At 40.1% G+C, this 16419-nt stretch overlaps 1 protein-coding gene across 45 annotated transcripts in view; it reads left to right on the top strand.

Annotated features, from left to right (window-relative positions):
- The window catches only part of TENM4 (teneurin transmembrane protein 4), a 1535912-nt gene that overhangs the window by 1185212 nt on the left and 334281 nt on the right, over nucleotides 1-16419 (top strand). For all 45 annotated transcript variants that reach the window (XM_072936977.1, XM_072936960.1, XM_072936968.1 and 42 more), the window contains 2 exons: nucleotides 5752-6040; nucleotides 10427-10696. In XM_072936977.1, the coding sequence (XP_072793078.1) occupies nucleotides 5818-6040; nucleotides 10427-10696 (493 nt within the window). In that variant the 5' untranslated portion in view covers nucleotides 5752-5817. The remainder of the gene's footprint in view (nucleotides 1-5751; nucleotides 6041-10426; nucleotides 10697-16419) is intronic.

The following is a 16419-nucleotide window of genomic DNA, read 5'->3' as shown; positions in this document are numbered from 1 at the left end:
TCTTTCAAATATGATGTAAAATACCAGGTGATGACTCAATTTGCTGTAGGATATTAATAAACATATTAATAATCATTAATATTAATAACCACAGACACAAAGTCACTTATTCATCTGAACTCACAATTTCTTTGGTTGTATCTTAGGATCCTGAGCTGGAGCTAATTTCCCAAATAACACTGCTGGCTTGCCCCCAGTATCTGTTGATGTCTTTGAGAAGATTAATATACAAGGTTAAAATCTGTCTCCATTTTGACTCTAAGTGGGGTTTTCATCACCCACCATGGGATTTCATAGGTCAGATTGTCCATGCTCCACAATTCTTCTGACTGAAGGACACTATTGAACATGACAGAGCATCTTGTTAATAATACCTGAGGTTCATGCTACTATTCTGCAGCAAAGATTTTGGGCATGCATTTGTCACAGTTTTTAAAATTAATTATTTGACTAGGCTTATGTGACTTGGTTCTCAAAAAAATCCAGGGCTCAGTATCAGACTCAGCTTTGGAGATCAAGTTGCTGCCCTCAGGTTGTTTTCTTCTTGTACCACCTTAAGCAATTCACTTTGACTTCCCATGGCTCATCTCTTTCCTCTATAAAGTGAAAGAAAGGATACTTGCTCACTACTTACCAGCTTTAGGTCTTAGTTAATGATTCGATTTGTGGAGCCCAAAGGAGGGAATATAAAATTAAGCTTGTTGCTCAGCATCCTATGGCAGTACTCATTCTACAAGGGGCAGCAGCAATAAAAAAACACGTAAAAATATTGCCCTAAGCAGTGAAATGAGATCAAGTTCAAGAAGACAAAAAGCATGCCCTACCAAGTAAAATAATGCCATTTCTGCATAGGCAGTTCTGCAGAGGAAAACAAATGAAAAGTGAAAAGTGAAAAGTAGTCCTTTTGCTTCCTTCAGCACAAAGGTGGAGGTGGAATCAAACCACCAAAGCTCATGCTCACGTTTTCTTGCAGACAAGATATTTCACTCTTGCAGCTTTCTCATCACCCTGTTGCCATAACTATATGGGAAGTACATAAAGCTATCTGTACTGTTTAAACCCTCACATTTTGACAGAAAATTGGATGATATGACATGCTGCCTCCCAGAACAGGTGCTGTCTATCACCTTGCTGCTAATCTCGGTGATTAGTGACCTGCAATGTAAGGCAGCTATCAAAGACCACCTGTCCTTTTTGCTATAAGCACCTCCCAGCATATCGCTTTGTGGTGTCACTCTCCCTTGTCTGTTTTTTGATTGATGCAAGTTTCTCTTTTGAGCAGTGACTCAGAAAATAAATCATACCCCTTGCCATTCATTGAGTGCGATCCTGCAGCACAAAGCCGGTGTGGTTAATCAAAGCTCCAAAGAGCAACAAAACCCAACAGAACTGAGAATGAGGAGGAGAGATATAAAGGATAAAACATCATAAAAAGGATTATTTGGAAGCCAACCAAAGCAAAAGCAAAATAAAAAGTGCTTCAAATAAGCATCATGTTTGCTGCACTACTGCACCAGAACCAGAAAGCTGATTTTTGTGCTCTGTTCCCTGACATATATGCAGGGATGTGAGAAGAGTCCCACCCTTCTGAAAAATATAACTATATCAAGGAATCTGATTTTACAGGCTTTTACTTCTAAGTAACACTTTCTAGGGTCAGTAGGATTTTTCTGAGTAGAGTAAGTAAAGAGAGAAGGATGCTTCTATTGTGAGCTGTACTCCAGACCAGTTTGCGGTCCAGCTGGGATCGGACCCCCATACACAGAGGGCTGCTAAAAATAGGAATGGCTATTGGAGCTAATTTGCCTTAATTAAACATTTAAAAAAGGAAAAAAAGGTGAAATTTTATATGTTATGCAGACAGCAGTATTATGAAAGAAACATACAGAACTAGAAACACTGCATTATAGGACAAGAAAATCCTTTCCAAATATAAATGATTCAGAGCAGGAAGGTTTTGTGCTTTTATGGAGGGAAAATGAACACAGAGATGGAAAGGTACATATTAGAAAGCCTGTTCTTTAACATCCAGTCCAGCAAGTTTATGGAAGCTTTTAAAATTATGAGGAGCAATCATGACCTAAAGACGGAAAGAAACTGGTGGCTGAGTATGTAACTGAGACGAGTGTGATTCTTTGTGTTTGTCATGTGCCAGAGAAGTCAGGGAAAATGTGAGGTGTTGGTGGCACTGATGAAATTGTAGCAGAAGTAAAATCTAGACACAAAATCTAGACAAAGAGTAGCAGATAAAAAAATAATAATCTACCACAAAAAGCTATGTGGCAAACTCTCTGACAAACACAACTCCGTTTGAAAGTAAGATATCTAAACATCTGGGAATTGGGCCATAAAACTGAGATGACAAGAACTGCATGTCCATGCAGAAGTGCTGGAAACTTACTTAAGTCAGGTAAATGCAACAGTTCAGTCTTTAAAAATAGCTTTAAAAAAATCTTCATTATATTTTATGGAGGTAACCTTTCTATTTGGAGAGTCAACCCAAGTTGTGAGGGAGAGAGAAATAAAAAGCTAAGAGTTAAATTTATAAAGACATGAATGAGTTGGGAATAGAAACACTGTTACAGAGGAATGTGCATATGGATGGTGTAAATTTATAGGGCTATTTTTGATGTACTGTAGGAGAATTTTCAGTTTTTCAGCACCTTTCCTTACAAAAAGAAAACCCTTCATCTGGTGGGAATTCAGTCAATTTCCTCATGTTTTTTTGTCATTTCCTAAGTTGCAAGGTTACTAATGGTAATTGCAGACCCTGTTTGTACCTTGTGGCTCTAGCACTGCAAAAAGGTTTCCTTGGCACATGTTACTTTCCTTCTAGAGGGTTTTTAAATGACCAGCCCTAGGTAGGAATTGCTACAATGCTTGGGAGCAGACAGAAGCCACCTTTCCTCATTTCTTTCTTAGAGAGTAAGCACTTCTCACTCACAGTCTGCTATCTTCATCCCCTGTAACAATAAACCACAATTTCAGTGTTCATTATAGTGGCTCTCAATACTGGGCATTTGTGAAGAAGCCTGTTTTAAGGTGTTATATTCAAAAGTATAACAAACCTGCTCCTTCTAAGGTTTTCAAACAAAGATGCTATAAAGGAGACAAGTGGATTCAATAACAAGTGTAAAAAGTCACAATTTTTCAAGCCAAAAAAAGCTTTTTTTTAAAAAAGGGGAGATGACAGTGCACTGAAAGGCAAACAGATGCTCTATTTCTTTCATTTCTTTCCAGCATGAAAGCACCAATATGTTTGATTCAATGCAAAAAAAAAAAAAATCTAGAAATATTTGGTAGATTTCTTACATGCTGCTATTGTTCTATAGCACAATGCAATCTCTTTCACTATTGCTTTTACATTCAGGCCTTAGTTTTGTACCTTTACTCTGCAATACATTTACTATGTCAGTTTTGGCTGGTGAGTAATCCCATTTGCATTCACTGTATTGCATTTACCTGAATGAATTTAAGTCAATGAGTTTAGTGGGTTTAAAAACATGTTTGAAGTCTAAGTGGTGCTCAAATCTCTTTGGATGACTTAACTCATTAAAGACACTCCTCCTTTCCGCTCTCCCTCCCTAAGTGTTAAATAGTTTCTGTGAATTTTGCTGACAAACAGAATGTATGAACGTGGTCTGGAATAGACTAGAGACAATGGATTTTATTTTGGGGATTTTTTCGTTTTGTTTAGTTTAGTTTTGTTTTGTTTTTTAATACTAGTGTCTTTATTCCCAGGAAGAATGCTACAGAAGCCAAACAAGGTGTTGGAATTGGGAGCTGTCATTACAAAGCTGGTTTTGGCGGTTAAAGGGACAAAACCCTTTAGCAGTTTTAGCACAATCAGAATTGCAGAAATAGGAGTGTGTCATGGTTTAACCACACAAGAGTCATAAGAGTGTAACTCTGCTTCTTCTTTGCCCAGCTGCCAGTTTACCTCATGGCCTTCCTGTCATTCTTGCTTTCTCCTGCAGCCTCTCTTCAACTCCAGTATTTCTTTAGTTGTGCATGTGCCAGACAGCTTTTCAAGCAAGAAATAAATAATAAAATGTTATCTTCAGGCTTCAGTATTACTATTTTAATTTGTAGGTTTTCAGAACCTGTGCTAGGAGTCTTCCATCCTTCACACATCCTTCCTTTAAAACTCCTCAATTTTAAAACCCACAAATACTATGTTACACCACATCCCTGTAAGATGAACCTACAAAGCTCACAGCACATCCCATCCCCAACTACGGCACCATAGCTGTGTGAGGGCAGGTGTAGATTAGGTATTAGGAAGGAATTCTTCCCTGTGAGGGTGGTGAGGCACTGGCACAGGTTGCTCAGAGAAGCTGTGGCTGCCCCATCCCTGGCAGTGTTCGAGGCCAGGCTGGATGGAGCTTTGAGCAACCTGGTCTGGTGGAAGATGTCCCTGTCCATGGCAGGGGGTTGGAACAAGGTGATCTTCAAGGTTCCTTTCAACCCAAACCATTCTAGGATTCTATGGTTCTCTGAAATCCAGGACACAGCATCTGAAGCAGGGCTAGGATCTGAGTCATGGACGAGTAAAATTTCATTAGTACATTCAGGATTTAGCTTTTCAAGAAATGCCAACAGAATGTGATTCAGTTCTTGCCATATATTTCCATATGAATTTTCTGTGAAAAAGACCAAGAACTAATAGGTGCTTTCTGAACCTTTTGCTTTCTATTTTTAAATCCTGATGGTAAACAAGAGTATCCTGGGGTGGCATTTAGAGAATCAACTTCTGTTCTTTAGCAGTCAGAAAGATTCAGTTTCTGAGAAGCTCAGCTGATAATTACAGATTTTCCATGTTTGGTTTGTGTATTTTATCATTATTTTTTCTCATAAACAAATCTAGGTATTAAAAACCATGTTTTTCCATCTTGATGCAAGTCATTGCATTTATTTTTTCTGTGTTTTCTGTCATGTTTAATAAACTTGAAGTAAAAAGACCATTTATTAATTATTTTGACAAAAATACTTTTAATACGTTTTATTTCTGATATCTGTTTCCCCTTTGTGCAGATATGTGTGCTTGTATTGCAGTGCATATGTACATTGGTTTTTCCACAGAAATAAATCCCAGGCCATGTTGTTACATGAAGCAGAACACTATTATTTATTTACACTTTCTCAGCTCTGCCTAAGTTCTAATATATTTCCACTTGAGTGAAGATGAGCCCTCTGAAAAGGAAGACATTTTTATGTCATTTCCATCCACATCTCACTTCTTTATTCTTCCTTTCTTCCTCTCCCTTCCCACTTGCCCTCTTATACCATCCCATTCTTTTGTTCATACATTCTAACTTCATGATTTGTGGAAACATTTTTAAAACCACAGGACAGCATTTTTCCAAAGCCCTCTAGTTGCCCATATAGAGACATTTCAACATTACCTGATTTCCCAGAGATTAGATGACTTATGAATACATGCCTCCTTGAGGTCTCTGAATCACTTCCTACAGAAAGAAGACACACAATATCACAATCAGTTCCAAATTCCCAAGTGCATGCCTAGTTCAGATAGATGCAGGTTGCTGAATATATGTATCCTGTTAGCAGTGGCAATTATTAAATGAGTCACACATAATTGAGACTTTCTTTTTATTGGTAATTGTTCTAAGAGGGTTTTTCTGCAATCCATTGAGTAACATACCTTTTCTTCAGTGTAAGAATGTATAAAGAAGGCAAATTAGCCATTGAGTGCCCAAAGGCATGACATTTTTTAATTCTCTCTTTCAGGTTATTCCAATCTGACCGCCACATAGACGTCATTATTTTAATGTTGAATACTCAGACAAGGGTGCCATGGATGTAAAAGAAAGGAAGCCGTATCGATCTCTGACTCGGCGCCGCGACACTGAGCGTCGCTACACCAGCTCTTCAGCCGAGAGTGAGGACAGCAAGGCACCCCAGAAGTCCTACAGCTCCAGTGAGACCCTGAAGGCTTATGATCAAGACTCCAGGCTGACCTACAGCAATCGGGTCAAAGACATGGTGCACCAGGAGGCTGATGAATTCTGCCGGGCAGGTGGGTTACTTTTCAGCAGATTCAGCTGTAAACAGCATGAGGGAATCAGCTGAGAGACAGAGCTGGGTGGGAGGCTACCTTTGAAAGACTCTGAGCCCAAAAGCAAGATGTAAGAGAGAGATTTAAATAGAGCAGCAGAGATCATCTTCATTGTATTGCACAAGACACTGTGTGCAGCCCAGTGTCCTTAAGTAGCATACCCATATCCCATGTTCATTAGCACTTACTAAGACACATTTTCTGTATCTTAGTCTTTCTGTCTGCAGCAGCACTTTGCCACTTCCCACCATGAGACTAGAACCCCCTGTGCACATGCTGTATGGTACTGACATAGCATGGAAAGTTCCTGCCTGCTCAGGAGACCTTTCACTCTGTCACACGCCTGCTCTGTCATGAGTGAAGTCAATGAGGATGCTGAGGCAGAAGGCAACAAGGGGAGAGTGTCACTGTCCACACTGTCCATGTGGTCTACAGCAAAATCCAAGAATCCTGGAAGAAAGGAGGCAACTGAAGTCCAGATGGGATGAACCCTCTTGGCCTGTAGGCTTTAGGTTTGCCTTGGGGACATGCTCCAATATTAGAGTAAGGAACCACTTCAGGATTTACAGGAGCACATTTAGTGAATCTGAGTCCCAGTATCTGTGAAGATGTGGAGTTTCAGTAGTCACCATGGACTCCACAGTTCTAACAGAGATTACAGATACCCTGAAGTCAGTGCAGTTAGAATTTTCACTGCTGTTATTGCCTGTATGAGGTAGATTTCTATCCCCTACTATAATACTCATCTTCATTTTTCTGTAGTCCAACCAGGACTTCACATAAATTGTTTTTAGCAGTCCATCAAGAAAAGCATAAAATGGCAAAATGAGTCAAATAGAGTAGGCAGCATTCCAGAAAGTGGACATAAACTAGCCAACCCAGAGTACTCTGAGCACATCCTCTGCAATATAGAGAAGCCGATTCCCCAAAAGAAATGCATATTATTACACTCATTAAACTTGGGAGCTGCTTGATTTCTCCTCAAAAATCATGCACTTGTGGTTTTGGTGCAAGACTCTTCTTCAAGGCACACACAGGCAAAATTATTTGCTGAAGTATCTTCATGCATATGTCTTTGCTCTTTGGGTTTCAGAATAGCTGCAACAGGCAATAATCAACAAAAGGGCCAATAGTTAATATAAATAACACTGTGACATCATGAAAGCAGTTTTCCTCCTAGCAACTCTGAAGTACTTCATCCCCTCTAAGGAATGTATGACATTATAAAGAAAAGGAAACTTTTTAGGTCATTGCATTTGCTTACTTCATACAATATATTCACCATGCAGGATAGATGTGAATTAGTCCAGGTCAGCGGTTTTCAACTTGGAGGTCCATGAGGCCATGCAGATCTATGGACTTCTCCTAAGAAGCCCACAAAATATTACCTTTCTTGAAAATCCAGTCTGTTGACAGGGAGTGTAAATTTTCTATACACAATCTCATGCTTCCATAGGAAAATTTTGAAGGTACTGAGTAAAAATGACTGGTCAAAGTAACTGAAATTCATTGAAAAGTTAAGATTAACCATGTCAGGGCACCAGTTCTGTTTCTGATATAAGTCTCACAAATGGCTCAACTTAAAGCTTTCTCCCAGTTTATCCTGAGGGTCCCAAAACTGGCCTGAAGAGTGTTAACAATTATCCCAGACTTTCTGTGCCACATTTTCTGCTGGCAGTAAGCCAGGAATGGACCTCTCTTTGTGATGCTTCTTGGCTTCAGGCCAGCTGAAACCAAGCCTTATTAGCCTGCTTGACATCAACAAGGCAAAGTGAATTTCTCTCCTGCATTGGTTTGGAAGGCAGAGGAGGGAAACATTTCAAATTGACCAAATAAATTCAGTAAATAAACAAGTCAGCATTTAAATGGTTTTAGCTAGAGTGAGTGTCAGCAAATGTGCAAGTCAGCACAGGAGAAAATAGACCAGATCTGAATTAAAAAGTCTTGGATATTTATTATCCTCCTTTTATTGACTTGAGTTCTTCCAGCTTAAAAGGCAACAGTGAGCATAGAATATGAAAATCAATGCATCTGCTGCTGTTTATTGCAAATAAATTTGATTTTCAGTTAATTGTAGCAGTCATTTTTCATAATTTATGAGCTGCTGTTACTGGAGAACATCTGTCATGCTGCACATTGATGTGCCTGTTGGTGCTGAGTGTGGCTTCTTTCAGGCAATGGTGGAACTTGCCATCAGTGACTCAAACACGCAAAGAAAACCAAAAGATATTTTTCAGTACTCCACAAGGAATGGTTTAGAAAACCATGTAAGTCAAAACTAGAAGAGAAGAGCAAGGTCTCTGGGGAGATACTGCTTCCTAGCATTTATAACTTAGGTCGGGTTTATTTGCTTCCTCGTGCCATGAGAATGTAGAGGACAATTCCTCAAACCACTTTGTAATCACGTTAAATGGATTACTTTTCCACAAGCTTGTGTTGTTCTTCCCAAGCAAGGGTTGGACAGAGGTGTGAGCCCCAAGCAACCTTTTCTGTCCATTCTGTCTGAAAGTTTTAATCTTATTTGATCAATTAAAAAGGTGTGAAGTTCATGAATCCTTTATACAGTTGGAGTGTTGTCAGCTGCAGATCTGTAACCAGCTGAAGCAGAATTTTGTCCTGCTATCAAACAGTTCCTTCTCTGAGCTATATATAAAAATGTGGCCCAGCCCCACTATTCACCTTGCATTCAGATATCTCCTCTTTGTTCACTGTGAGCTATAAATTCAACTGAATGAAAACATGTAGTAAAATAGCATCTACTTTTGACCACCTGTCATCTGATGCATGTGTGCTGTAATATGAGAGACCTTCCCCAATCATCAGGGTTCAAGGACAAACTAGGCTGTTTCCAGAAGTGTGAAACCATACTCTGGAAAAACAGAAAACCATTTCTGTTGGATACACATTTTTTTCCACATGATATTTGACATCAACAAATAGAAATGTGAGAAAAAACACAAAATTGTGGGATCTTGAGAAGGGAGAAAATGGTAATTCAGCTTTGGATACAACCTTGAGATCCAGACTTGATAAACAGATTTCAATAATGAGTAGTTATGAACTTCAGTTTTCAAAGGAAGGTTTGTGCCTGAAATTTACTGGAGATCGTGCATTCAGATTTATCTTGTTGAAATATGCCTGAGCCGCAAACTGCTCATTTCCTTAATCCATCCAGGGCATAGCATAACAGAAGCATGGGTTCATTGAGCTGTATAAATGCACTGTGCAGCTAAAGGCACTCATGGGTGGCCAAAATCTTTTCAAGATATTCAGGGTTGAAAAATAAATGCATGCATTAATAAATAAATGTGGATTAAAATTGCTCTCCCCAGCCTCATTGTGGAACTTTTTAAACAAAGTATGCTAATATTTGAAGCCTATTCACATCAATTCAGTCTGATTTTGAAGCTCTGCAGGTAACTAGACATGGAGTCAAGAGTCACTTTTCAGGTCATATTTTTAGTCAGCTAAACAATCGCATCTATTTGCAGCCAAATAACCTCTGCTGTGACTCTCTCAAAATGAATAGCTAAATGTGAGTCAAGGTGTGAGTAGCCAGCAAGGGGAAAGTGAAATCGCCAAAGGAAATTTAAATCCCCAATATGTAATTTCAGGGATTTCAATGAGCAGAACTCACTCAAATTGCCTATTGTAGGAAAGTTGTCAGGTTTTGGTAGGACTTTTGATCATTGCACGCCTCATTTTGCTTTTTCCACAAGAAGATTACTTTTTGCCTCTCCTAAGTATTGCACATTTCTACATCCGTTTTTGCTTTCAAACTTGATGATTTCATTGAACATGCCCTGAGTTTTTGTCAGGTTCTAGAAGCAGGAATCCAGCCACTTTTTAGTCTTGGCATGTTTGAAAAGAGGTTGTCGTGAGCAGGGGCTACTGGTGTCTTCTCCCAAGTAACAAGCAATAGGACAACAGGAAATGGCCTCAAGTGACACTAGGGGAGGTTGAGATTGGATATTAGGAAAAATTTCTTCATCGGAAGAGTGGTCAAGGATTGGAACAGGCTGCCTACAGAAGTGGGGGAATCACCATCTCTGGAATTGTTATTAAGAAAAGCATAGATGAGGTGCTTAGAGACATTTTCCCATGGTGGACTTGGACATGCAGAGTAATGCTTGGATTTGATGGTCTTAAAACCTTAATGATTCTATGATTCTCACAGTGAGCAGGACCACAACCACAGAAGAGAGGTATCTTTTGTAGGATGTTACTGTGTCCTATGTGATGCTGCTGTGCCCCACATAAAGGTAGAGGATGCTTCTGCTTTTGATATGTGCTAGATGGCACCATGCCCTATTAAAGAATAACCCAGCTGATGTGTTTTTCTCACAGGAGCCAACTTCTCTTTGCGAGAACTGGGACTTGAAGATGTGACACCCACACATGGGGCTTTGTACCGGACCGACATCGGGCTGCCTCACTGTGGCTACTCCATCAGCGCTGGCTCAGATGCCGACACAGAAGCAGACGTGGTCATGTCACCCGAGCACCCAGTGAGGCTCTGGGGACGCAACACCAAGTCCGGGCGCAGCTCCTGCTTGTCAAGCCGGGCCAACTCCAACCTCACCCTCACCGACACGGAGCACGAGAATACTGAAACCGGTAAGTGGTGACAATGCATGCAAGTGTCAGCCTCGAGTTCTATAAGAAATGTCTCTTCCTACTACTTCACCTTAATCTTCCTTAGGTTTAGTGATGCGGTTTTTTATCAGACTCCATGAAAACACTCTTCTAACAGCCCCAGTCGTGGCCTTTTTACTGTCCTACAGAGTCTTTGTTAATGAACTGCTGGAGAAGCTCCTACTTATTTATCACTGCGACAGAGATCATTAAATAGCTGTAATACTCTCCCTGCTTTTTGCAGCAACCTTTCAGAGGGAAGGCATTAAATCTCCCCTCCTCTGGCCAAAGCTACTCTTATCTTTGCTCAGATTTTCTAGATAGATAATTTTCTTCTTTTCCTTGCTGGTTCCTTGACAGGGGCTGCTTCATTTATGTAAATTGGCTGACTACTCTCTGAAGGAAAATGATGGTGAAATATTTTTAGAAGCCCTTTTCTCTGTGTGAAATAAAAGCTGAAGGTCACAGATTTTTTTATCTCTGTGACTTTGTGTCCCCAGCTGCGGGGGATTCCTGCATGCCTTTTGTAGGTCTCCGAACCTTTTGGTCAGCAGTTCTGCCAAGCAGTGTAGGAGAAGGAGAGGGGATTTTGATTCAATTGCAACTTGACCCAGGAGTTCATCCAGTCCTGTATGCCTTTGCACCTTTAATTCAATTATAGCACAGCCTGCTTCTTGATATAGCTGCTGCATACAAGTCATTGGGCACTTGTGCTCGGCGCAGAAAGCTCATGTGAAATGACTGTATCACTTGTTCTTTTCATGCTTTTTGCCACAGTATTATAGTGACAAATTATGATAAGTTTTCCTCTGGAAGCCATGACAGTGAGACATACACCACCCACATGATTTTATGTTTAACTCCAACAAAATTACAGTTGAAGCTTATTAAGTTTCTGCTCAGAGATAATGATATATTAGGCAGAGTTCACAGATAAATGGTCTTCTGTTAAAAGGATGTACAGAAGAATCTTTTTAAATTATCTTTACTATACTTGTTAAAGATTCTTGGTCTTACAAGCAGACACAGAGTGTCAGTTTACATTGTTTTCCTTCTGATCCTTGTGTTTTGATGAAAAATCAGAGGGATCATCAGGGTCGATTAAAGTTTTGCACACTCACAAGAAATTGCTAGAAAACAGCCAAAAGTAAGCACCTCATGCTTCCATCCTAGTCTCCTCTATCCAAGCTCTCACATGCTTTTCATGTGATGTGTGAGCAGCTGCGATCCTATCCCATACATTTTTTCTTTCCATGCCTACTAAAAAAGCAGTATACAGAATTTTAGCTTTGTGGCTTTTTATCTTTGGTCTTAACAGAGGAGAATTGCAGTATCTGCAGGAGTCTTTCTCCCTGCTATCTCTACACCTGAAAATGCAACTTTGTACCTACAGATTACTTTTAAAGACATTATATTAGAAACAGCACATTAGCAACTTCGTATGCCTTGAAGAGCTCTATGAAAGTAATCACAGAGGGTGTAGGACTCATGTCAGGTTGGAGATAACCTTCAATTCCTCTTTCCTTAAGTTTAATGGCACACTAAACATTTGTTGAACCATCACTTCATAGCAACTAGAAAAAGGGAAACGAGAGGTGGAGAACATACAGTGCTGTATAAATGTAGGAGTTTCCTTGGAGCCTAGGCATTTGCAGTCTTAGATGTTGGGTGTTTTGAATGAGAAAAGCTGTATCACACTAAAATCAAAAGTCTGTGTAGCACAAATAAAACATAGATTGCTGTGGTGTCCAGTGTAATAGTATAACAATACTGGAAAAAAAAAGGTGGAAGAACTTGAAGGAAAATATTAAGATATAAACTGTGGTGGTGGTGCGCTTTATCTGATGCTTAAACTTTCCTGGGAAGATGTCATAGACATTGTACCATGTTCAGGTCAGAAAAACTGGTCCAGAACTGAGAAAAAGTTCACTTTAATATAGGGATTGTGGTTGAATTGGTGGTATTAACATATCCAAACAAATGTTGCGGGGTAGAAATAAAAGAAGGTTAGGGAAAAGTCTTTTAAGTAGGCAGAATTTGAGCATTTTCTTTTGTAATTGCTTGGAACAAATAAAGGTGCAAGAAACCTTTGTGTACAAACTCCTCACCGCCTAAGACCTGCTGTAGGAGCAAATGGAGCCTGAGATCCTCTCATAAGCTTTTTCTGCCAAACATAAAGATGTTTCCTCCCTCCTCATTCCACATAAGTAGTGTTTCTCTGGGCTGCTAGCTATCACACAGGTTATTTTTAGAAATCCCAGATTTACAGAAGAAGCATTTTCAAGAAGACATGAAATTTTGCTAATGGCAATGCAAAGTAACATAATGCTATGACTCAGTTTACAGGATACCTTTATGAGCCAATATTAATTGTTGACAGTATTGATAGAAGTTATAGCCTTTAGCGGAAGTCAATATGGACTTTATGAACCTGCCATCAATAGAAGAGTTTATGGGGCTCATTAAACCAACTTCTCCAATGAAGGTCAAAGTCAGCAGTTTTTATGCTGTTCATTATTTATCCAAAATAAATAATCAGAATTTACTTCTGATGTTTGTAAATCCAAAGTTGTCAAAGCATGAGTCTGCCAAAACATTTATTGTGTTCCTAGAAAAGGAGAGGTCTGGCTCACTTGAAAAGTAGGTTTATTTTTATTTCAGGAGTGGTCATGCCTTAAAGGAACAGATGCTGCTCAGAAAGGATAGTCACAGTCCATCCCTGTCCTTAAAGAGGGCCTATGAAGTGCTCTGCTTTCATGGCATATTGTAGTCCATAGATCACTTGCGCTGGGATCTGGCATGGAAAGCAATACGCAGCTTGATCTAAACTGTTGAGAGGTTTTCACAGAATCACAGAATGGTTTGGGTTGGAAGGAACCTTAAAAAACATCCATTTCCAAGCCTCTGCCCTGAGCGGGGACACCTTCATTAGGCTGAATGCTTCTAGGAGGCTGAGTGTTTTTGCTAAGTCAAGAGTTTGTTTTCACTAAAGAGTTTAGTTATAACTCTGGCATTGCCCTGAGCTCACATCCTGCACACTCAAACAGCCACGATGGCTTCCTCTCCAGTGGACAATGCATTTCACTTGACCTGGATAGTCACTTTGCACCGGGAGGGGACAGAGGCACAGCTCACGTTGCTGCATCTTGCTTGGGGACAGTGCCATCATTCTCTATTGCTGATGTAGCAGGCACTTTATATGGCTCAAGGGGTTTTCTGCAGCATGATCATGATCTGAACTGGAACTGTGAACTCCCATTAAAAGTTCAGAACCAAGCACAGAGCGAGTCTGGTTCCTGGAAGTCTAGCAATGATTTTAGGAGAACTTCTTTCCTATAGTAGATTGCACTATTTCTCAGCAAGACTGATTCAAGCAAAAGAAGTTCCTGAAGTGGTCATTTGGACTGAAGCCTGGAGTTTCCTGGCGGTACCTTAGCTAACCCCGGCCAGGATTTGTACTGAGCCAGCAATTGTTTACCATAGGGAAGAGCACATTGAAGAAGAGCGAGGTAATAGTCTTCCAGAAATTGGTTTATTTTTCAGCAATTTAGTCACATACAAAAAAAAAAAAAAAAAAAAACAAAAAAAAAAAAAACCCCAAAAAACTTCTAATAATAAGAACATCATCATAAATATACAGTAACACAGGATAATTTACACTGAAAGGCATTGCTGAAAGTCTCTGGTCTCTCTCCTGCGTAAAGCATAGCTAAGTTGGAGGTCAGGTTGGGTCACTCACAGCTTTTTTCAGTTACAATTTGAGTATGTATCAGAATGGAGAGGTTACAGCCTCTATATCCTGATTCTGCAGCTGACCATGTTTGCTGTGAACAACTCTTCTTCTAAGAGCTGATATGGATTTCAGCTGCAAATTGGGTCCATTGCTCCCACTGAGCATCTCCAAGAATAGTCTGACTCCATCTTCTGAGTATTGCCTGTAGCAAAAACAGTTGAAAGACAACATGACAGCATCTAGAGTCTCCTCTCTTCATTAAGAGTTGGAAGGTAATTTGGCACTGGAGAAGATCAGAGGAGTCTGAGGAACTCCAGTGCTTGAAGCTTTTAAGCGTAAACAAGACAAAGATATACTGAGAAAGGTCTAGACTAGATGCTGTCTTGGACAGAATGGGTTTCTGTGCTGGTCTCTCAAGCATCCTTCTTTCTCCAGTTCCAATTCTACAACATTTTTAAAATTTGTCTTTGTGAAAGTGGAGCTGCAGCACTTTAAAAACAAACAAACAAACAACAAACAGTAAACATTAACTTTCAGCTATCCCAAAGAAGCTGTTCCAAACTATTCCAAACTAAGGATTTACTTTGGTTGTAATCTGGGCTCAGTGTTCATATCCACGGAGGCAAGCAGTTGGTTAAATATGAGAAGGAACAAGAGACAGAGGAAGATGTTTTTTTCATTAGCAGGACAAGTCAGCCATGATTAATGCTGCGAGGAGTGGAGTGATGTTTCTCTCTGTCATCATCTCTTCCTGGTGGACAGTATCAAATGTGGGCAGTATCAAATGGCCAGAAGGATCTCACAGACAAGATGATTAGCATCAGATGGCTCAAGACAGTTCAACTGAGTTGAAGATGCTCAACTGTGATCTATCATGTAAAGAAATTCTCGCAGCAGAAGTGTAGCTGAAGTGTGACTTCACCACATTGAGAGATTAGTAGACATGAACTAAAATTCCAGATCTAACTACCCAGGAAGCCAAAACTCAAGCTGCAGGACCTTTTCAGTCAAATTGCCCTATGTAACTTCTTTCCATCTTCACAATTCAAAACCATGAGGGAAACATCATCCTGCAAAAACTTCTGCATGCCTTCCATGATTGCAAAAGGTTTTACTACTGGACTCCAATCACCCATTTAATGATGAATTGGATATGGGTTTGATCACCCCAAAACTTCCACCACACATCTGTTGATCATCTCTGTTTAGGAAGAACAGTTTCATCTCAGGGTTCATTTTTCTTAATTTCACCTCTGAAAGTACCAATCAGTGCCAAAGGTGATATAGTGACTATAGTAAGAGAGACACATACTGGTGTGTCCTGGTTTGAAAAGCAAAACCAGTGAGAGGCTCTAAGTAAGAAATACAATTTATTAGGAAAAGGGAACAAAGAACCAAATATATACAATAGCACAAAAGAAGAACCACTGACAGAGTTAGAGATACAACCTGACACTTGCTGGCTAGAGCAGTGGTAGCAGATATGGTTCTGTCCAAGCAGTGGTCTTGTAGATTGATGTAGTTTCCCTCTGGAGGTCCAGTGTAGAGAAGGTCTCAGCTGTTCCTCTTGGAAGAGGGGATCTCCTTGCTGTCTGCACAATCCCACTTATATCCTTGATGGCATCGTTTGGCTCCTCCCTCTGGGCAGAGCATCTCACAATAGAATGCTGTGATCTTATCAGTCATGTGGCTAAAAGAACAGGTCCTCCTGGAGGGATTTACCTCTGAGTCATGAGATAAGGAAAAAAAAAAAAAGAATTGCAGCTCCAGGTGTAATGGAATACACCCCAATATTATAACCTAGGACACGGTGAAAAGGTTTAGGAGCAGCATTTTGGACCCACATCCTACAAAGAGGAATATTTTCCCCTTCTGTCCTATACCTGGAATTGTTCATGGCCAGCCTGGATGTGGCTGTGAGCAACCTTGTCTAGTAGAAGTCCTGCCTTCCCTGGGCAATCCAGCAGTTGGA

This window comes from Taeniopygia guttata, chromosome 1 (genome assembly GCF_048771995.1).
Source record: "Taeniopygia guttata chromosome 1, bTaeGut7.mat, whole genome shotgun sequence".
NCBI lineage: Eukaryota > Metazoa > Chordata > Aves > Passeriformes > Estrildidae > Taeniopygia > Taeniopygia guttata.
This window is presented reverse-complemented; position numbering and strand designations above follow the sequence as displayed.